General features: G+C 40.2%; 1 protein-coding gene across 1 annotated transcript; it reads right to left on the bottom strand.

The window, feature by feature from the left end:
• Positions 1-22,650: 22,650 nt before the first annotated feature.
• On the bottom strand, positions 22,651-23,388 carry LOC122050278 (cell division cycle protein 48 homolog). The gene is made up of 3 exons (XM_042611197.1): positions 23,362-23,388; positions 23,051-23,272; positions 22,651-22,761 (listed from the first exon to the last, which is right to left on the bottom strand). The coding sequence occupies exons 1-3, from the start codon at positions 23,377-23,379 to the stop codon at positions 22,651-22,653; spliced, it is 351 nt and encodes a 116-aa protein (XP_042467131.1). The 5' UTR covers positions 23,380-23,388.
• Between the last annotated feature and the right edge of the window lie 1,165 nt (positions 23,389-24,553).

The raw sequence follows: 24,553 nt of genomic DNA, 5'->3' as shown, positions 1-24,553 counted from the left end.
GTCCAAAGAACTCAACAGGTAATCCAATAGATATGTACAGCAACATATAACTACTAGTAACAATCCTACGGTACAGTATCCTAACAGTATAATATATAGTACAGTCTCCTAACAGTAAACAGATATGCATAACTGAATAAACTGCAGTAACCAACAATAGGCATGTCATACAGTCTACTGCAAGAATAATAAGAAATGCAATACTGAAATAAACTGTACTCACCTGCGAGGCTTGGGCAAATGACTATGGACATACACAGACAAAGATAGTCAGAGCAAATAAGCATGTATCCTGTATGCATGTCAATCATATGCAGTCACCCAAGTGCAGCATCCAATATGCAACAATCACAATAAATGCAATCTGTGCATATGATGCAATATGACATGGTCACCCCTGACGCCAGTCAGCCATCTCACACACAATGGTGAGACCGAGTGGGTAGGGCTATGACACCGTGCACTCTGCCGTCACTACCCCTGAACAGTGATTGAGTGGACGGGATGCTGTCGGAGTACACCTATCCTCCTACCTCAAATCAGAGTGAGGGAGCGTAACGCTCTCGTCTCCCGGTACGCAGTGACGGGGAGGGACCCCGGCGTGCTACCCCGCTGCATCGTGCTACCCATGAGCACCCCGGCGGTGACCCACCGAGCAACCTACCATACACACCCTGCGTGTTGTGCCACTACCCATGCAGTGGTCACGCTGTGTGCAGGCCCTCATGTAGCCGGCCGACGAGCTCAACAACAATGGAGTCGTCAATCGCCCAGCATGCAATCATGCGATATGGTGCGTGCGGCTACAATATATCATACCTGAACATATCCTCCTCCATATGTGTAGGTGCCAATAAACCAAACACATGTGTATAACAATGATATAAGCAACGCAAATCCAACAACATATAACAAGTATCCCGAGCAACTAATCAAGTGTAGATAAGCATTATAAATATCCATCTCTATGAACATATATACACATGGAAAAAGGTAAAGACATCCAGTTCTAAAGTAAAGCAACAAACAGAAGAAGCATGTGATAGGTATCAACTAAGCCAAGACCAGGGGAGAGATAATCTACCATCTACCACTAGTAAGTATATATAAACTGCACATATCATAAAGACACTATCAAGAGATAAGTCAAAGGGTACTCGCCTCAAATAGAAGGTACAATCCAAATCCAAAGTCGAGACGCCCGTCTTGTAACACCCGCCCCTTTTACTACCACTCCTGCCTAGTGAGGGCGGGGTTACTTTCTTACCCTTAGACTTAGTAAATTTAAACATTCATACATACATACAGCGGAAGACATACCAAGCATATGAATATAAAATAACATGGTTCAACTTAAATAGTCATAGTATCCATTTCTAGCACATACATAAGGAATCATAAAAGACATCACATAACATAACATATTAATCTAAGTTCATTTCAGCAGGTCATTTTATTTCTTTAGCCAAGTCACCATCACACATCTCTTGCCCCTTCCCGCTGCTCCTCTAATTTCTCCATTCTTTATCTTTATCTGTGGTACAAGGAAAAGTATCTGTAAGCACTCAAGGCTTAGTGAGATCCTTTCCTACTCACAAAAACCAACGTAATCATGCAACATCATCAAATCATACATTAGAGTAATTGATGCTCATCTCATCATGAAATTAAAACATATCATATCATGGCATGAATCTCAATAATAACATAACGTAAGGTAGACAACATATTATGGCATAAATCTTATCATAATACATGTAACATCATATCCTAGCATCAATCACATCATAACATAAGAAATCATCATATCATGGTATAGTTCATATCATAGCATGGAGGTACTAACATAACATAAGAAAATCATCATATCATGGTATAGATCGTATCATAACATAAGTGTACATCATAGCATGAGTAAATCATCATATCATGAGCATGGATGCAAGATGTCCTTTAAAACATGAGAAATGTCATGTACAATATGCCTTTCAAAACATGATTTATGTCATGGGTGGGATGTCTTAAAACAATATCATATAGTACTTGAAAATAATCTCAACATGAAAGGGGCCCGGCTTAGTACCACATACATACATAATGCGCGCATCCTAAGTAGACCCAAGGTAGCTAGTCTTGAACCTACTAGGAAACTAGGCCCGTAGCTCGACCTAGGGGCACGTAAAGAGCCCACCCTTTACTAGGCCCGTAATTCGACCTAGGGGCGCATGAGGAGCCCACCCTTTTGGTACAAGCCATTCAAAGTAAAATACATGCCATATCATATCTCTATCATTTCATAGCATAATTATGTCGTTCATAGCATATCTTATTCATGTCATTCATAGCATATCATGTTCATGTCATTCATAACATATCATATTCATGTTATTCATAGCATATCATAATCATGTCATTCATAGCATGTCATGTTCATGCCCTTCATAGCATATCGTTGTCATTCGTAACCTATCATATTCATGTCATTCATAAGGTATGCATAAATGGGCACATAGCCATGCATACTTGGGCACACAGTCATCATACTTGTCTTGGGCACATAGCCATCATATTTGGGCACATAGCCATTTTTAGATATCATTCTCATGCATGGTTCATAAGCATATTCAAATGAGCAATATGACACAAAAAGAAAACATAATCATGCATGGTTCACAAGTTAACTTCTTCTAATTCATGTCATGGCAAGGGAAGTACATATTGAGTCATAACTTAGTCTAAATTCTCAACCCACTAAGGGTGGCCGAAACATGCATAGGCTCACTTAGGTTTCATGAAATCATACAAGCAAATGAACCCACATTCATTTCCATAACATTTAACATAGGGAACATCATAAGCATATGTGATTTTAGGTTCTATGCTTCCTAGGGTTTTAAACCCACCTTGGCTGGAACATACAAGGTACCATCTAGGTTACATATAGCATGTAAGCATGTGAATCTAAATAAATTTTTCCATACATTTATCATAGGCATTCACATGAGCATATTAGGTTAAAGTTCAAGCTTCCTAAGTTCACCAAATGTAAGTGGCCGAATGCCACCAAAGCATGGATTCTAGACATGTGGGTACTCATAAATTTCATAGCATACATGGAGAGGAACATAAACATGTTAGGGTTGAATTTAGGCTTGCCTAAGCCCTACATTTCATGGTGGCCGAATGTTTAACATGTGAAAAACATAACCCTAAGCAACTTGAAAACTCAAGTGCATAATGTTATCTTCATATCTTTTCATAAGGTAAAACATAAGCAAGCTAGATTTGAGGTTGAGCCTCACTAAGGTATTTAAATCCCTACATGGCCGAAACCTTGTGATAGGGTCCTCCTAGTTCTAAGCGACATACAAGTTATAAACATCAAGAGAACATTAACAACATATGGTGGAAAACTTCATACTTAATACTTCTTCTAGAATTTACAAGCTTGTGAGTACCTTATGAATTTCATAGCATATCATGGGGAGGAACATAAACATGTTAAGGTTGAATTTAGGCTTGTTTAAGCCTTACATTTCATGTTGGTCGAAAGTTTATCAAGTAAAAGACCTAACCCTAAATAACATGAATCTCAAGTGCTTTATGTCATTTTTCATATCTTTTCATAAAGAGAAACATAAGCAAGCTAGATTTGAGGTTTAACCTCCTCAAGGTATTAAATCCCTTCATGGCCGAAACCTTAAAGTAGGGGTCTACTAGTTCTAAGCAACATACAAGTACAAACATCAAGAAAAACATTCATATAACATCATAGAATAGGTCATAGACATGTTAGTTTTTAACTTGAGCTTTCCTAGGTTTTAAACCTCTTCATGGCTGAACCCTAAGGTAGGGTATTACCTAACCCTAAGCCTTATACAAGCATGAAATATCAAGGTTATATTCATAACATATCATGAGGAAAACTTAAACTTATGGATTTTGGTTTTTTAAGCTTCCATAACTTCACAAGCATCATAACCGAAATTTCTAAAGGAGAACTCTAGGTTAAAATTTCATATAAACTCAAACGAAAACCATAGAACCACTTGTACCACAGGTGAGGGGATACTCACATCCTCTTGCTTGGTCTTTTCCTAAGAGAAGGTACCCTTGGTGAAAGGAAAGAAGAGAGCTCCTCCTCCTAGTGCTCCTTTGTGTTTTTCTTGCTTGTGAGAGGTAGATCTTGAGGGTTCCTGCTTGTAGTTTGGTTTTCTTAGGGAGAAAACCTTAGTTAGATTTTTGGAAAAGAAAAGAGGGGGCTCTAGGTCACGGCAAGGTGAGGGAAGGGAAGAAAAAATGAAGTCTCTTCTTGATTTTTCCCTTTATGCTAGGTGGAAGTAAGAAGCAAAAAGAGGCTTTGCTTTCCCCTCTTCTTAACTCATCTTTTAGTCTCTTAATGATGAAGAAATGTCTTCATTCATCCCCCTACTTCCTCTCCTCTCCTTCTCTCTTGTTATCCACGAAAATGAAAAGAAGAAGAAGAAGACAATTTGTCTTTTTCTTGCTTTCTTCTCTTAATCATGGTCTTACCTTTATCTACAATATCCATTCTCTATTTAACAATAACTCATGATGGTCTAGTGGTAATTCTATAATTCTTAGCTTAAGAAGGTTCAAGGTTCAATCCTTGACTAATTCTTTATATATATATATATATATATATATATATATATATATATATATATATATATATATATTTCTATCTTATCTTCTTTTATTCTAAAAGAAATCTTCACCTACTTAGCCTAAGAAATTCGTGGGTGTTACAGTACCCCATACCTCATAAAAAGTTCGTCCTCGAACTTTAAAATAGTTCCGGGTACTTTTGCTTCATATCGTCTTCACGTTCCCAGGTTGCCTCTTCGAACCGTTGGTTTTGCCATAGGACTTTTACTAAAGGTACTTCTTTGTTCCTTAACATTTTTACTCCTTTATCCAATATCTGAATGGGTTTACTTTCATAACTTAGGTCCTCTTGAACTTGTACGGTCTGCGGCTCAATCACTTGATCTGCACTGGAAATACACTTCTTGAGCATTGAGACGTGGAATACGTTGTGAATAGTTGTCATCTCCTGGGGAAGCTCTAATTCGTACGCCACTTGACCCACTCTTTTCCGTATCTGATATGGTCCTACATATCGGGGACTTAGCTTGCCTTTCTTCCCAAATCTCATTATTCCTTTCATCGGAGCTACCTTGAGAAATACTGAATCTCCGATACTGAACTCTAACGGCCTACGCCGTTTATCGGCATAGCTCTTTTGTCGGCTCTGAGCAGTTTCTATTCTCTGGCGGATATTCTGTATAGCTCGGGTGGTGTCATCGATGAAATCCGTTCGGAGCCCCGTTTCTTTCTTTTCTCCGCCTTCATACCAGCATATGGGTGACCTACATTTCCTTTCATACAGAGCTTCGTAAGGCGTCATTCCAATGGTGGTTTGGTAGCTATTATTATAAGCGAATTCCGCCAAACATAAATATCGGCACCAACTTCCTTTAAAGTCTAAAGCGCAAGCTCGTAACATGTCCTCTAGCACTTGGTTCACCCTTTCTGTTTGTCCGTCAGTCTGAGGGTGGAAGGCAGTACTGAACAATAGCCTTGTGCCAAGAGCTTTCTGAACACATTCCCAAAAATGTGAGATAAAGCGACCATCTCTGTCAGAAATAATGGTTTTAGGAATCCCATGTAATCTGATAACTTCCTTAACATATAATTGGGCTAGTTGCTCTGTAGAATATGTCATCTTGATTGCTAAAAAGTGTGCGGACTTCGTCAATCTGTCCACGATTACCCATATAGCATCATACCCATTTGTTGTCTTGGGTAGTCCCGAGATGAAATCCATAGACATGTCTTCCCATTTCCATTCGGGAATCTGAATTGGCTGCAGTAACCCACCAGGTCTCTGATGTTCTACTTTGACCTTCTGGCAAGTCAGGCAAGAACTGACATACTGAGCCACATCTCTCTTCATGCCGAACCACCAAAATTTCTTCTTTAAATCTTGGTACATTTTGGTGGATCCTAGATGCATCGCATAAGGGGTTGCATGAGATTCCACAAATATATTTTTCCGCAACTCTAGGTCATCGGGTATACTTAACCGATTTCGGAGATAGAGGACTCCATTATCGGCGATACGAAATCCGTTATCCTTTCCTTCTAGCACCTCTTGCTTGATCCTTTGGGTGCTCGGGTCGCGACCCTGCTTCTCTAATATGTCGTCAAACAGCGTTGGAGCTATCATCAGAGTAGAGAGCCTTTCTGAAATGATTCCGATCCCATAACACATCTTTTCCCGTTGTTCCCCAATAAACTTGAACTTCAGTTCGGCTTCCGGTCGGAAGTCTACCTTTCTTTTACGGCACTCGATTGAAGCACCGTACTTGCTCAGGAAATCCATGCCTAGTATAATATCAAAATCCTGCATGTCGAGTATTATTAGATCGCAGTAGAGTTCTCTGTCTGCGATTCGGATAGGCACGACTCGCAGCATCTGATCGGAAGGCATCACTTCTCCCGAAGGCAAGGTTGTTAAGAATTTGCCTTTTATGACTTGTGGTGGTACTTCTAACTTTTTCATGAAGGGTATGGAGACAAACGAGTGGGTTGCTCCGGTATCAAATAATACAGTAGCATACTGACTAAAAATAGATAGCTAACCTGTGACCACAGTAGAAGCACTCGCCACGTCTTCCTTGGTGAGAGAGAAAACCTTGGCGTTCGTCGTTACTGGTGGGGCTTCTAATCTCCCTTGGCTAATCAGAGTCCCTTCTAAAGCTGCTTGCATCTGATGTAGCTGTGCAGGGGTACTCCTATTCTGGTCATACTGCTGAGATGGTACCTGGAACCGAGTAGGGCAATCTCTGATCATATGTCCTTCCTGTCCACAATTGTAGCACTTCCTCGTACCCTGATGGCATACTCCAGAATGTTGTTTCCCACAAGTGGCACACAGAGGGTACCTCGGCTGCTTGTTTGCTGGACCACTTTTACTGTTGTTCCATTGTTTTCTTTTGCCAGTGGAACTTCCTTTCCAGTTCGTCTTGGTACTCTGCGATTTCTGTCCTTCCGTCTGTGCCGGACTCTTTCCTTCGTTCATCGCCTTTTGATAATGTTTGGTGATCAAAGCACTGCTGACTAGCTCTTCCGTGGTTTGCGGTCTATTAACTCCGCCGGCCACATTCAAAGCTATTTCAGGTCGGAGCATTCTCAACATTAATCTGACCCGTTCTCTTTCCGTGCTGACCAACTCCGGACATAGGCGTACGAGGCCATTAAAGCGCTTCACAGCATCACTGACTGATAAATCGCCTTGCCGAAATTCGGTGAACTTGTCATAATGCCGATTTGTCACTCGCATATGAAAATATTCCTCCAGAAATTCTGCTTCGAAATCTGCCCAGTTCATCAGATTGACTTGTCTCTTGGCCTTAACTCTTTCCCACCACATCCTTGCATCTCCAGAAAAACAAAAAGACACGCACTTGATCTTTTCCGGTACGGGCCAATCTAGCAGATCTACGATATTTTCCACCGTCTTGAACCAGGCCTGGGCGTCCCATGGCTCACATGTACCCGTAAAATTTTTCGATTTTAATCTCAGCCACTGTATCAGATAAGTTTCCTGTCGAACTGCTGGAATAGGGGCTACCGGTGCAGCTACAGGTATAACGGGCATAGCGTTTTGATTTGCTGGCGGGGTGACCGGATTTCCTTGCTAACCCATCAGAGTAGTAATCAATTGTTGTTGTTCGGTGATCTGACGCTGAAGGTCTGTGACTACCTGGGTCAGGTCTGGTGGAATTACTGTCTCCTCAGGTCTACCACCTCGTCTTCTAGTAGCCATGATTATCTTCATAAATCACAATAATGCTAGCATAAGTCGTTATAGTCCCAACTAGAATAACATAAGGTAGTTATCATTCTTAACACGACCTAGTATATGTTATCGTCAATCCTATCCTACCATCATATATTCCCTAGACTAAAAATCATCACAATAAAATAGGCATGCATATTTAAATAAGCATATCAGACATAAAATAAAGTACGCATAGAAAATTCTTACTTGGAGCGGCAAGATGGAGGCTTGATGTGTGTAGTGAAATGGCTAACCTGGCTCTGATACCAACCTGTAACGCCCGCCCCTTTTACTACCACTCCTGCCTAGTGAGGGCGGAGTTACTTTCTTACCCATAGACTTAGTAAATTTAAACATTCATACATACATACATACAACGGAAGACATACCAAGCATATGAATATGAAATAACATGGTTCAACTTAAATAGTCATAGTATCCATTTCTAGCACATGCATAAGGAATCATAAAAGACATCACATAACATAACATATTAATCTAAGTTCATTTCAGCAGGTCATTTTATTTCTTTAGCCAAGTCACCACCACACATCTCTTGCCCCTTCCCGCTGCTCCTCTAATTTCTCCATTCTTTACCTTTATCTGTGGTACAAGGAAAAGTATCTGTAAGCACTCAAGGCTTAGTGAGATCCTTTCCTACTCACAAAAACCAACGTAATCATGCAACATCATCAAATCATACATTAGAGTAATTGATGCTCATCTCATCATGAAATTAAAACATATCATATCATGGCATGAATCTCAATAATAATATAACATAAGGTAGACAACATATTATGGCATAAATCTTATCATAATACATGTAACATCATATCCTAGCATCAATCACATCATAACATAAGAAATCATCATATCATGGTATAGTTCATATCATAGCATGGAGGTACTAACATAACATAAGAAAATCATCATATCATGGTATAGATCATATCATAACATAAGTGTACATCATAGCATGAGTAAATCATCATATCATGGTATAGATCATATCATAACATAAGTGTACATCATAGCATGAGTAAATCATCATATCATGAGCATGGATGCAAGATGTCCTTTAAAACATGAGAAATGACATGTACAATATGCCTTTCAAAACATGATTTATGTCATGGGTGGGATGTCTTAAAACAATATCATATAGTACTTGAAAATAATCTCAACATGAAAGGGGCCCGGCTTAGTACCACATACATACATAATGCGCGCATCCTAAGTAGACCCAAGGTAGCTAGTCTTGAACCTACTAGGAAACTAGGCCCGTAGCTCGACCTAGGGGCATGTAAGGAGCCCACCCTTTACTAGGCCCGTAATTCGACCTAGGGGCGCATGAGGAGCCCACCCTTTTGGTACAAGCCATTCAAAGTAAAATACATGCCATATCATATCTCTATCATTTCATAGCATAATTATGCCATTCATAGCATATCTTATTCATGTCATTCATAGCATATCATGTTCATGTCATTCATAACATATCATATTCATGTTTTTCATAGCATATCATAATCATGTCATTCATAGCATATCATGTTCATGCCCTTCATAGCATATCGTTGTCATTCGTAACCTATCATATTCATGTCATTCATAAGGTATGCATAAATGGGCACATAGCCATGCATACTTGGGCACACAGTCATCATACTTGTCTTGGGTACATAGCCATCATATTTGGGCACATAGCCATTTTTAGATATCATTCTCATGCATGGTTCATAAGCATATTCAAATGAGCAATATGACACAAAAAGAAAACATAATCATGCATGGTTCACAAGTTAACTTCCTCTAATTCATGTCATGGCAAGGGAAGTACATATTGAGTCATAACTTAGTCTAAATTCTCAACCCACTAAGGGTGGCCGAAACATGCATAGGCTCACTTAGGTTTCATGAAATCATACAAGCAAATGAACCCACATTCATTTCCATAACATTTAACATAGGGAACATCATAAGCATATGTGATTTTAGGTTCTATGCTTCCTAGGGTTTTAAACCCACCTTGGCCGAAACATACAAGGTCCCATCTAGGTTACATATAGCATGTAAGCATGTGAATCTAAATAAATTTTTCCATACATTTATCATAGGCATTCACATGAGCATATTAGGTTAAAGTTCAAGCTTCCTGAGTTCACCAAATGTAAGTGGCCGAATGCCACCAAAGCATGGATTCTAGACATGTGGGTACTCATAAATTTCATAGCATACATGGAGAGGAACATAAACATGTTAGGGTTGAATTTAGGCTTGCCTAAGCCCTACATTTCATGGTGGCCGAATGTTTAACATGTGAAAAACAAAACCCTAAGCAACTTGAAAACTAAAGTGCATAATGTTATCTTCATATCTTTTCATAACGTAAAACATAAGCAAGCTAGATTTGAGGTTGAGCCTCACTAAGGTATTTAAATCCCTACATGGCCGAAACCTTGTGATAGGGTCCTCCTAGTTCTAAGCAACATACAAGTTATAAACATCAAGAGAACATTAACAACATATGGTGGAAAACTTCATACTTAATACTTCTTCTAGAATTTACAAGCATGTGAGTACCTTATGAATTTCATAGCATATCATGGGGAGGAACATAAACATGTTAAGGTTGAATTTAGGCTTGTTTAAGCCTTACATTTCATGTTGGCCGAAAGTTTATCAAGTAAAAGACCTAACCCTAAATAACATGAATCCCAAGTGCTTTATGTCATTTTTCATATCTTTTCATAAAGAGAAACATAAGCAAGCTAGATTTGAGGTTTAACCTCCTCAAGGTATTAAATCCCTTCATGGCCGAAACCTTAAAGTAGGGGTCTACTAGTTCTAAGCAACATACAAGTACAAACATCAAGAAAAACATTCATATAACATCATAGAATAGGTCATAGACATGTTAGTTTTTAACTTGAGCTTTCCTAGGTTTTAAACCTCTTCATGGCCGAACCCTAAGGTAGGGTATTACCTAACCCTAAGCCTTATACAAGCATGAAATATCAAGGTTATATTCATAACATATCATGAGGAAAACTTAAACTTATGGATTTTGGTTTTTTAAGCTTCCATAACTTCACAAGCATCATAACCGAAATTTCTAAAGGAGAACTCTAGGTTAAAATTTCATATAAACTCAAACAAAAACCATAGAACCACTTGTACCACAGGTGAGGGGATACTCACATCCTCTTGCTTGGTCTTTTCCTAAGAGAAGGTACCCTTGGTGAAAGGAAAGAAGAGAGCTCCTCCTCCTAGTGCTCCTTTGTGTTTTTCTTGCTTGTGAGAGGTAGATCTTGAGGGTTCCTCCTTGTAGTTTGGTTTTCTTAGGGAGAAAACCTTAGTTAGATTTTTGGATAAGAAAAGAGGGGGCTCTAGGTCACGGCAAGGTGAGGGAAGGGAAGAAAAAATGAAGTCTCTTCTTGATTTTTCCCTTTATGCTAGGTGGAAGTAAGAAGCAAAAAGAGGCTTTGCTTTCCCCTCTTCTTAACTCATCTTTTAGTCTCTTAATGATGAAGAAATGTCTTCATTCATCCCCCTACTTCCTCTCCTCTCCTTCTCTCTTGTTATCCACGAAAATGAAAAGAAGAAGAAGAAGACAATTTGTCTTTTTCTTGCTTTCTTCTCTTAATCATGGTCTTACCTTTATCTACAATATCCATTCTCTATTTAACAATAACTCATGATGGTCTAGTGGTAATTCTATAATTCTTAGCTTAAGAAGGTTCAAGGTTCAATCCTTGACTAATTCTTTATATATATATAATATATATATATATATATATATTTTCTATCTTATCTTCTTTTATTCTAAAAGAAATCTTCACCTACTTAGCCTAAGAAATTCGTGGGTGTTACACGTCTTGAATCAAAGTCCTGCATCAAACAATATATATATATTTTATTTAGCTAAATCCAATGAATAGCTAAATAAAATCCCTAAAACTAAATTAGGGCAAAACCCTAATCAACACAATCACAACCTACCTAATTAAATCTAATGGTTAATTAGGATTAGTTATCTAATCCCTAATCACCAATTAGATTAGATATCTAAACTTAAATTAGATCCAATAGTTGACTAGGGTTAATTGTCTTAACCCTAATCATTCCATTAGATTAAATCTAAGTAAATATATCTAATCACAATCAACCACTAATTATAACCTCTAGTCAAACCTACACATGATCATGCAATCAAAATTATACTATAATCTACAACCCGGATCAAATACCTACACATAAGCCTAATTCAATATATTCACATCATGTATCAAAATCCCTACACATACCTCAATTCACAACCCCTATGGATTGTTGGATCAAGGGATGCTGCTAGAAATCACTGCACGATCACCCTTCCAACACCACAGCAGCAGGACCTTGCTGCTCTAATCGAGTTGTTGGATCATAAAGCAATCCACAGTACACAAATTGAATTCCACAGAATAGGTCCTCACTGGAATGAATCGGATCAAGCAATGAATCAAGCAAGAAGATCATAGATCCAAACACCAACCGAATTAACAACCTAACCTTACCTCAAGCGTACCAATCTGTTGACAGGGATGTGGTGGCTGGAATCAAGCAAAAAGAAGACTGATCAATCACAAGATTGGAGATCACGGATCAAATCCATAGCTAAACAATTCACCTACCTCAAATCATAACCTAGGTAGATCTCTTACCTTCAATATTCCGCTAGGGCACAGCGCCACCAAAGGAAGAGGAGGAATCGAGGGAAGATTTGGCGCTGAGGCTTATGGAAAATCAAGTTAGAACAAGATAGCTCCCCCTTGATGCTCCGGAAATAGATCTACACCGGCGATCGTCGGCGTCGGTTCGTCCACGCTCGGCGTCAATTCGTCCCCGTGAGAGAATAGAGAGATTAGAGCGAGAAGGAGAAGGCTTCGGCTAGATCTGAGCTAAAGGATCGATGCCGGCAGAAGGAAGATCGCCGGAGCTTAAGCCTTGCTCCCGTCGGCGCCGATCGTCCGCGAGAGAGAACAGAGAAAGAGGGAAAGAAGGGAGGTCGACTTCGAGCAGAGGGGAGATCGGGGAAGAAGTTTGGGATCGGCGTTTTTGGGGAGGAAATAAAAAGAAAAGGAATTTATATAATAAAAATATTTCCTCACTTAAACGGGTATCCCAAACAGGCTTTATCCGCGCCCTCAATTGATCCCCTCAAAACCCATCGTACGAGCTCCGAAAAATTACCATAAAATTTCTAAAAATTCCGAAAAAATTCTATAAGGCTATTTCCCAAATAACCTTATTAATTAAATTTTCCGATATCTCACATTCTCCCCTACTAATAAAAATTTGGTCCCCAAATTTCGTTATAACCAACAGTAAACACTAGAATATAATCATATAATAGAAATTCTGGAAGGAACTCTAACCCACATACCTCAAGTAAAAAGATTGGGGTATCGAGCTTGAATCGTATCCTCCAGTTCCCAAGTAGCCTCCTCGTCAGAATGATGCTGCCATCCGACTTTAACCAGCCGGACCATCTTATTCCGCAGCTGACGCTCTCTATGGTCCAGAATCCGTACCGGAACCTTCTCGTAAGTAACGTCGGGCTGAATAGGAACGGATATATCTGACAGAACATGTTCTGGGTCGGATACGTATTTCCTCAGCATAGATATATGGAATACATCGTGAATGCCTGCTAGAGATGGTGGTAGCGCCAGACGGTAAGCTACTGCTCCAATCCTCTCCAAGATCTGGAATGACCCAATATATCGCGGAGCTAACTTACCTCGAAGACCAAATCTCTTCACCCCTTTCGTGGGTGAAACTCTCAGAAATACATGATCACCAATAGAGAACTCCAGTGGTCTCCGTCTCTGATAAACATAACTCTTCTGACGGTTCTGAACCTCAGACATTCTCTGTCTGATAATACGAATCAACTCTACCTCCTGCTAAGCTCTCTGAGGTCCTACCAGTTGGGTCTCTCCAACCTCTTCCCAGAGAGTGGGTGTCCAACAAGGTCTACCATACAAAGCCTCAAACAGTGCCATCTGGATAGCCGAATGATAGCTATTGTTGTAGGAGAACTCCACCAATGGCAGGTGGTCCTCCCAACTGCCTCGGAAATCCATAACACAATACCTCAGCAAGTCCTCCAAAGTCTGAATGGTCCGCTCTGACTGTCCATCTGTCTGCGGATGGAATGTCGTACTGAAACGGAGCTATGTGCCCAAAGCCTGCTACAAACTCTGCCAGAACCGGGACGTGAATCGTGGGTCTCTATCTGATATAATACTCAAAGGAACACCATGCAACCTGATAATCTCACGACAGTATAGCTCTGCTAATCGATCCAGAGAATCAGTCTTCCGGATTGCTATAAAATGTGCGGATTTGGTTAATCGGTCAACGATTACCCAAATCGCATCATGGCCTCGTCGAGTCCTAGGCAATCCTACCACAAAATCCATAGTAATATGCTCCCACTTCCACTCTGGAATAGGGATCCTCTGAAGTAAACCAACAGGTATCTGGTGCTCAGCCTTCACCTACTGACAGACAAGACATCTAGCTACAAACTCTGTGATGTCTTTCTTCATGCCGTTCCACCAATAGGAACACCTCAAATCACGATACATACGGGTCCCACCTGGGTGGATAGCAAATCTAGAACGATGAGCCTCCTGAATTAACTCCTCCATGACCGGGTGAGACTGAGGTACACACAATCTACCTCAGAAATAAACAATACCCTCGTCATCTCGTGTAAACTCGGTCTGCTGTCCGGAAGCTATTTGGCTGCTAATGAACTGTAAATGCTGATTTCCGGCCTGGGCCTCTCGAATCCTCATCCTGATCGACGATTGAGCAACCATAGTAACAAGAATACCCTGCTCTGTCCGTCCCTCCTCCTCAAAGCCCAACTCGGAGAATCCCTGAATCAAGTCCGTGACTAAAACTCGATGACAAGCTAAAGTCCCTCTGGACTTCCTGCTAAGTGCATCAGCAACCACATTAGCTTTACCCGGATGGTAGCTAATAGTACAATCATAGTCCTTCAGGAACTCCATCCATCAACTCTGTCGGAGATTGAGTTCCTTCTGTGTGAAAATATATTTGAGACTCTTATGATCAGTAAGAATCTCAAAAGTAATACCATAAAGATGATGTCGCCAAATCTTCAAAGCAAAGATAATAGCGGCTAGCTCTAAATCATGTACTGGATAGTTCTTCTCATGCTCCTTCAACTGACGAGAAGCATAGGAGACTACCCTACCATGCTGCATCAAAACAGCGCCCAAGCCCTGAAGAGATGCGTCTGTGTAAAGTACAAATCCGTCATCACTAGAAGGTAAAACCAAAACTGGTGCTGATACTAATCTCTGCTTCAGCTCCTGGAAGCTGGTCTCGCAAGCCTCTGACCACGTGAACTTCACGCCTTTCCTAGTCAGACGTGTCAACGGCATAGCAATATTGGAGAAACCCTCAACGAATCGTCTGTAATGTCCAGCTAATCCCAAGAAACTGCGGATCTCCTGGACTGACTTCGGCTGCTCCCAGCTAGTGATAGCCTCTATCTTCTGAGGATTTACTGAAATACCTCGGCTTGACATCACGTGTCCCAGAAAACCAACTGAAGATAGCCAAATTGCATACTTGCTGAACTTCGCATACAGATGATGTCGTCGCAGAGTCTCCAAGACTATGCGAAGATGCTGTGCATGTTCCTCCTCGGAACGCGAATAGATCAATATGTCATCGATAAACACAATAACGAACTGATCTAGATACTCCAGAAAGATACGGTTCATCAGATCCATAAATACTACAGGAGCATTGGTAAGCCCAAATGGCATTACCAAAAACTCGTAATGTCCGTATCTGGTGTGAAATGCTGTCTTCTGAATATCAAAATCTCTAACTCTCAGCTGATGATATCCAGACCGCAGATCAATTTTAGAATACACTGATGTATCTCTAAGCTGATCAAATAAATCCTCAATCAGTGGCAAGGGGTACTTATTTCTTATAGTCACTGCATTCAGCTGCCTATAATCGATGCACAGCCTCTGAGTATCATCCTTCTTCTTGACGAATAGTACAGGAGAACACTAGTGCGGAATGCCGTGGGGTTCTCCACAAGGACACCGGAATGCTCCTGCCCGTGCATGCCTTAAGCAGTTGCTGTAGGGGGAGCTGTCCTCTGTTGACGATGCGAAGATTGGGCTTTCGGCCCTCCTCGCTGAGTCCTAGACTGACCAAATGGTCCTCCCGAAACAGAAACTCCAGAAGTTACATGCTGGGCCTTCAGCGAATAGTTTCGGCTCAAGTGCCCAGGCAGTTTGCAATAATAGCAAACTGACTGTCCCAGAGTACATGCAAAGATGATGTGATCTCGAGATCCGTATCGGGTGCAGTGAGAGTCACCGGTGGACTGTTTCCGGTTCTGCTGAGCAGACCGGGAAGGTCCAGATGAAGATCGTTCTGACTTTTGGGGTCAGCCAGATAACCCAGAAGTACTCTGACCCGTCTGAGGTCGACTGCTCTGCTGCTGTCCAGTAGTCTGTGGCTGCTGGGTCTGTCCGGAAGTCCGATCAGTCTGCTTCCTCTTCTTGTCCGTATTCACTCTCTGATGAGTAGACTCAATCATAAGAGCTCTATCCAGTGCCTCTGTGTATGATGAAGTACCAAAATCGGCAATCTTCACCTGAAGATGCCCGTCCAGTCCCTGGACAAACGGTAGCATACGAGATCTGTCATCGGCAACCAACTCGGGATAGAATCTGGCCAACCGATTAAATTCGGCATTATACTCCATCACTGAGCGGTTATTCTGCCGAAGACTCAGAAAATCCTGTTGACGTGTCATCTGATACGCGCGGGGAAAATACTGACTCTCAAATGCCTCCCTAAATCTCGTCCAGATAATATGTTACTCGTCTATAATCGAGCGTTGCGTGTCCCACTAGATTTCTGCCTCATCTCGTACCTCAAGTACGCAGTAGTAGGCATGACTGGAGGAGCTGCCGAGTATACTGAAGGTGATACCACTAGTAGTACAGTCGAGGTATGTACCTCTGAAGTCGGAACCATCGAGATCTTATAATCCGACGTGCCTATAATATCCTGACGAGTTTGTCCCTAACGGACAAGCTCGACCCGAGCAGATCTCTCTGAAGACTCTGTCTCCGGAGAATCTATCGACCTCTTACGTGTGCGACCACGTCTAAGTACTAGAACATGTGTATGTGTCATATCTGTAACAAAATGTTACCCAGATGTTACTACAGGTATAAAAACTATAAAATTACCTCATTTACCTATTTGTCGTCTGGAGATGTCCTGTCGCTACTTAGTCCCCCAAATAGAACCTCGTCAAAATACCTCGGAATTCCGAAACGAGAAAATCGACGAAAATCCGTACAATCCGAAAATACCCAGATAAACTCGTAAACACTAGAATACGAGAAACAAGTATCAGAAATCCGCTCTGATACCAAATAAATTGGTATCAGATAAAATCCCAAAAATCCGGAATATGTATCGCAAACCTGCTTTGATACCAAATAAATTGTCATGCCCCAGGTAGTCCCTATCCGAAGAAATTTCGGCAGCATCTCCCTTGTACGGGTGACAATATGAATCCAGAATACATATATCTATACATCGGCCCACACGGCCGGAACAATACAATACAAATAAGAAACAAACCACGCAGTTTATATCAACATTCCACACAGTTCAACATATACTCAATCCACGTAGTTTAATAAGGAAGGACGATATAGAATCCTCGAAGATATATGTAAACATCCTACTCCACTACAACGAAGAAAACAAATCCACGAAGTAAATGAGAAAATATTCGCAGCGGAAAACCAAAAGTAGTAAACCCAAGTGTTCGATATAAAGTCCACAATACAAAACCCACATCACAAGTATATAAGATGCAAAAGAAAAACATATCCCGACAAGAGGAAAATCCTCGCGATAAAGGGGGCTAGCGACTGGAATATCTCCCGACGGCATCAACCTGAAATGTAGTAATATAACGGTGCGAGTCCAATGAACTCAGCAGGTAATCCAATAGATATGTACAGCAACATATAACTACCAGTAACAATCCTACGGTACAGTATCCTAACAGTATAATATATAGTACAGTCTCCTAACAGTAAATAGATATGCATAACTGAATAAACTGCAGTAACCAACAATAGGCATGTCATACAGTCTACTGCAAGAATAATAAGAAATGTAATACTGAAATAAACTGTACTCACCTGCGAGGCTTGGGCAAATGACTATGGACATACACAGACAAAGATAGTCAGAGCAAATAAGCATGTATCCTGTATGCATGTCAATCATATGCAGTCACCCAAGTGCAGCATCCAATATGCAACAATCACAATAAATGCAATCTGTGCATATGATGCAATATGACATGGTCACCCCTGACGCCAGTCAGCCATCTCACACACAATGGTGAGACCGAGTGGGTAGGGCTATGACACCGTGCACTCTGCCGTCACTACCCCTGAACAGTGACCGAGTGGACGGGATGCTGTCGGAGTACACCTATCCTCCTACCTCAAATCAGAGTGAGGGAGCGTAACACTCTCGTCTCCCGGTACGCAGTGACGGGGAGGGACCCCGGCGTGCTACCCCGCTGCATCGTGCTACCCATGAGCACCCCGGCGGTACACCACCGAGCAACCTACCATACACACCCTGCGTGTTGTGCCACTACCCATGCAGTGGTCACGCTGTGTGCAGGCCCTCATGTAGCCGGCCGACGAGCTCAACAAAAATGGAGTCGTCAATCGCCCAGCATGCAATCATGCGATATGGTGCGTGCGGCTACAATATGTCATACCTGAACATATCCTCCTCCATATGCGTAGGTGCCAATAAAACAAACGCATGTGTATAACAATGATATAAGCAACGCAAATCCAACAACATATAACAAGTATCCCCAGCAACTAATCAGGTGTAGATAAGCATTATAAATATCCATCTCTATGAACATATATACACATGGCAAAAGGTAAAGGCATCCAGTTCTAAAGTAAAGCAACTAACAGAAGAAGCATGTGATAGGTATCAACTAAGCCAAGACCAGGGGAGAGATAATCTACCATCTACCACTAGTAAGTATATATAAACTGCACATATCATAAAGACACTATCAAGAGATAAGTCAAAGGATACCCGCCTCAAATAGAAGGTACAATTCAAATCCAAAGTCGAGACGCCCGTCTCAAATCAAAGTCCTGCATCAAACAATATATATATATATATTTTTTATTTAGCTAAATCCAATGAATAGCTAAATAAAATCCCTAAAACTAAATTAGGGCAAAACCCTAATCAACACAATCACAACCTACCTAATTAAATCTAATGGTTAATTAGGATTAGTTATCTAATCCCTAATCACCAATTAGATTAGATATCTAAACATAGATTAGATCCAATAGTTGACTAGGGTTAATTGTCTTAACCCTAATCATTCCATTAGATTAAATCTAAGTAAATATATCTAATCATAATCAACCACTAATTACAACCTCTAGTCAAACCTACACATGATCATGCAATCAAAATTATACTATAATCTACAACCCGGATCAAATACCTACACATAAGCCTAATTCAATGCATTCACATCATGTATCAAAATCCCTACACATACCTCAATTCACAGCCCCTATGGATTGTTGGATCAAGGGATGCTGCTAGAAATCACTGCACGATCACCCTTCCAACACCACAGCAGCAGGACCTCGCTGCTCTAATCGAGTTGCTAGATCATAAAGCAATCCACAGCACACAAATTGAATTCCATAGAATAGGTCCTCACTGGAATCAATCGGATCAAGCAATGAATCAAACAAGAAGATCATAGATCCAAACACCAACCGAATTAACAACCTAACCTTACCTCAAGCGTACCAATCTGTTGACAGGGATGTGGTGGCTGGAATCAAGCAAAAAGAAGACTGATCAATCACAAGATTGGAGATCACGGATCAAATCCATAGCTAAACAATTCACCTACCTCAAATAATAACCTAGGTAGATCTCTTACCTTCAATATTCCGCTAGGGCACAACGCCACCAAAGGAAGAGGAGGAATCGAGGGAAGATTTGGCATTGAGGATTACGGGAAATCAAGGAAGAACAAGATAGCTCCCCCTTGATGCTCCGGAAATAGATTTACACCGGCGATTGTCGGCGTCGGTTCGTCCACGCTCGGCATCAATTCGTCCCCGTGAGAGAACAGAGAGATTAGAGTGAGAAGGAGAAGGCTTCGGCTAGATCTGAGCTAAAGGATCGATGCCGGTAGAAGGAAGATCGCCGGAGCTGAAGCCTTGCTCCCGTCGGCGCCGATCGTCCGCGAGAGAGAACAGAGAAAGAGGGAAAGAAGGGAGGTCGGCTTCGAGCAGAGGGGAGATCGGGGAAGAAGTTTGGGATCGGCGTTTTTGGGGAGGAAATAAAAAGAAAAGGAATTTATATAATAAAAATATTTCCTCACTTAAACGGGTATCCCAAACAGGCTTTATCCGCGCCCTCAATTGATCCCCTCAGAACCCGTCGTACGAGCTCCGAAAAATTACCAGAAAATTTCTAAAAATTCTGAAAAAATTCTATAAGGCTATTTCCCAAATAACCTTATTAATTAAATTTTCTGATATCTCACAAATGGATTACTAGGAAGGGGCGCTGGCCATAGCTAGGAGAGGAACGGGGGTGCCGGCCCTAAACAAGGAGAGGAGGGGGGCGACCCTTGCAAGGTGAGGAAGGGGCGGACCTAGCAAGGTGAGGAGGGGTGCCGACCCTAGCTTGGGAAGAATGGCACCGACCCTAGGCGGAGGTGAAGGTGGCACCGACCACCAAGGAGGAAGAGGGGAGGTGAGGGGCGCCGACCACAAGGAGAAGGATGTGTGTCGTCGACCCTAGGAGGAGAGAAGATAATTATGGAATTAGAAAATTAGGTTTTAGGAGCCACCACCTACTCCTTTTTATAGGTTTTCCGTCGGTTACAAAGAAAGAAAAATAACAAAATTCTGTTTAGAAAAAATCTCTCTTTCTATAACCAAATTCTGTTTAGAAAAAATCTCTCTTTCTATAACCAAGTTAAACCAAACCAAGTTAAGTTAAACCAAACTAAGTTAAGTTAAACCAAACCAAGTTAAGTTAAACTAAACCAATTTAAACCAAACCAAGTTATGGATGGGTGGATGCAAGGCTTTATATAGAGGCTACAACAGGGAACTAGAGGAAGAATTGGTTTAGGTCTCTTGATAGGCTTGGGCTTTGTGTGTTCGGCCCGAACAACCAACCCAAGTCCACCAATAATAACTCATACCACTAAAGGGTTATTATTGAACTACCACACCAATCTCATATTACAATATGAGCTCCTTCTTATCATGAGTCCGTTAATCTCCCTGTGTTTATGATATCGTATGTCCATTAATTAAATGAGTTACTGACAACTCAATTAATTAACATCTGATTCCAAGAGTAGTACCACTCAACTTTATTATCATGGCGGACTAAGTCCACCTGTAGGGTTTACATGATAATCCTTATGAGCTCCTCAAGGGGACATCATCAACCTAAATAATTAGGACACAGATTCCTTCTATAATCAACAACATACCATATAAATAGTACTATTTCCCAACTCATCGGGCCTATTGATTTAACGAATAAATCTCACTCATTGATAAGTTAATGAAATAAATACTAAGTATACGTGTTTGTTATTATATAGGGATTAAGAGGGCGCACATCCATAATAATAGTGGTTCTGTTCTTTTATGTAGTCAGTACAAATCGAACAACCTCAAACGGTCCTGCTCAATACACATAAAGTGTACTAGTGTTATTTTATAGTCAAGACAGACTAATACCAAATTACACTACAACCGTTCCAATGCACTACAACAAAAACCCTCATAGACATCGGTTTTCCACCGGTGTCTATTACATTTTCGACCGATGTCTATGAAGCTGATGTAAAAGGTCTGTCATTTTAGACATCGGGTTAAAACCGGTGTAGTATCACTGAATGACACTAGTGTTCGAATCGGTTATTAACTGGTGTAGTATCACTTAACGACACCGTTTCATCAACGGTGTAAAACCGTTGTAATATTATATGTTAATAACACCAGTTTTGGCAGTGGTATACGACTGATGTAATATTAGTTATGACACCGATTTTACAGCGGTGGAAAATCGATGTAATATCAGTATTGTTTAACGACACAAATTCGATTTCCGAAACAGTGAAAAATCGACAGTATCCAAGAAAATACACAAATATTCACAAATTACACAAATATTCTTCTTCCAACAGTATCCATAAATACACGAATATTCACAAATTACATAAATATTCTTCTTACAACAGTATCCATAAAATACACAAATATTCTTTTTACATCAAAAGCTAATAGATATTGTACACATCAAGGTAGAACATCGTGAGTCAAAAATCAAGCTGAGGCTACATTAAATTATGAGAATTAGAATCTGTTCAACTTGCTATACTGCTCCATTCTTCTTGCGCCTTTCATTTCCCTAATCTCACCACTTTTCACCTTCAAATGCCTAGTTTTCTGAGTTAAAACATCCACTGTTCTAATTTGTCAAACAAAAGTATCATTTGGTATACTTAACTACAACAAAGAACAAAAATAGAAGAAATATACATGCTGTAGAAGTCCTAGAATATCACCATCAGAAAGAAAAAATCACACTTAGTGGACATAAAACCTCAAACATATCCAGCAAACTACCTCTTGCAATTCCCTCTTGACATTTTCCAGCCCACCAATATCATCCCAGCTGGCATTTGGTACTTCAACAACCTGATCAAAACCCAACAAACTATCAGCATATCTCAAGGTAGAAATAGAAGTGGTTTTTAGGCCATTCATCAACATATGACAGTAAACACAAGTTACCAACCAGACACATGAGGCTATAGAATTTCTTGAGTTGAAAAAGGTAAGTTTAATTTAGAAAGAACACCAATGTCAAATTTCTCATTTTCAATTCTTGCAGCAACAATTTATTTTAAAAATTCATGTAGATAATCATATTTAGAAGGAAAAAAACTAACTGAAAATGATTACAATTATCCAAGCAAAGACTTACAGTTTCACGGAGGGAAGATGGGTTACTAGATCCCAAAGCAGTCTTAAAGTGTTCATTTGTAACAGACATAGAATTGAGAATCTCAGCATCAATTGATTCATCTTCTAGATCAATTATGTCCATCTTTTCACGGATACACTGGAGAGCAGCTTCAGTGCATAAAGCAGCAAGGTCAGCCCCAACATAGCCATGAGTATCCTTAGCAATCCTTTCCAAATCAACCTGCATTGAATAAATCAAATTTCATAACTTGGACATTCACTGCAAGATATCTATTAACAAGGTAACAGCAATTGGTAATGTTCACATACATCATCAGATAGCTTCATGTTCTTAGTATGGGACTAATCTATGTGAGATTAAGGCGGCCAATTTGAGCTTTGAATTTTCTAAGATTCTCTTGCAGTCAATAATAGGCCTTAAATGAAGAACCTCCTCAGCAAAGGGGGAAGAATCATGCAATAACAGCTGTATTTAACTTTGAATTTATTGGCACATATAGAATCATCCTTTGAAACAGTTTTCTACAAGAAGCAAGATAGGCAAAACTAAAGCACGGCATCAACAACTAATTTTTAACAATGTGTAGGGGATAGTAGAACTAGAACATAATTTAGGAATACCCTAACTCTCATGGTTGATATGTTCTTTCAGTCTTTACCAAAAAAAAGGCTCAATACGGTCCAAATTACTCAACCACAGCATGAGAGAAAATGCGCAACTCCAATAAAGAAATTAGTTTATCGAAGTTTGTGAGTTTTCATGTTGAAGTTTCCAGCTTTTATCACTATGATTTCCTATTGAACAGGTGAAAAACAGATTTACGGCTAGCCGTCTAAACAATTTGTATGTTTTGTACATATTTTAAGCGTTGGGGAAAAAAGCATATTAGATAATTAAAAAAATCACTTGAATGAAATACCCTCTGCATGTTCTGTTATTAACAACACAATCAAAATCAAGTGTAAATGGTTGCTTCCATAAAAGAGGATCCCTGTGTTCTTATTTGCTTCAAATTAGCTCATGAATGCACCAACTTGCTCTTGAAGAAAAATAAACTAATAGCAGAAATTCTTATCAAACAAAGTAATACATATGTATATTTATGAAAATTGACTAGTGAGTTGGACTGGAAAAACCAGAAACTAAATGCTCCATTAATCGCATATTGGAATTACATAAAATTTAGATTGAACCAGTCGAACAATTCAATTGCATGGAAAAAAAAATGACCTAACCGGGTGGCAAAATGTCAAGCCATTTTTGTTAAAAATTGGCCAAAGTGCAAAATGCACTTCGGTGTAAGGAATAATGCAAGGAAAATGTAGATGGCAAACTTGTCTTTATCTTTCATTCTTTTGCTTGACAGATTCATGATGTTGTGTACTTTGGTCAAGTTTATAGTGATAATGTTAAGGTGCTATATTTATTCATATCTAATACTTATTCTACTAGATTTTCATTTGCTGGTTTTAGTTGGATTGTTAACTTAAACATCACGTC

This window comes from Zingiber officinale, chromosome 3A, assembly GCF_018446385.1.
Source record: "Zingiber officinale cultivar Zhangliang chromosome 3A, Zo_v1.1, whole genome shotgun sequence".
Lineage (NCBI taxonomy): Eukaryota > Viridiplantae > Streptophyta > Magnoliopsida > Zingiberales > Zingiberaceae > Zingiber > Zingiber officinale.
This window is presented reverse-complemented; position numbering and strand designations above follow the sequence as displayed.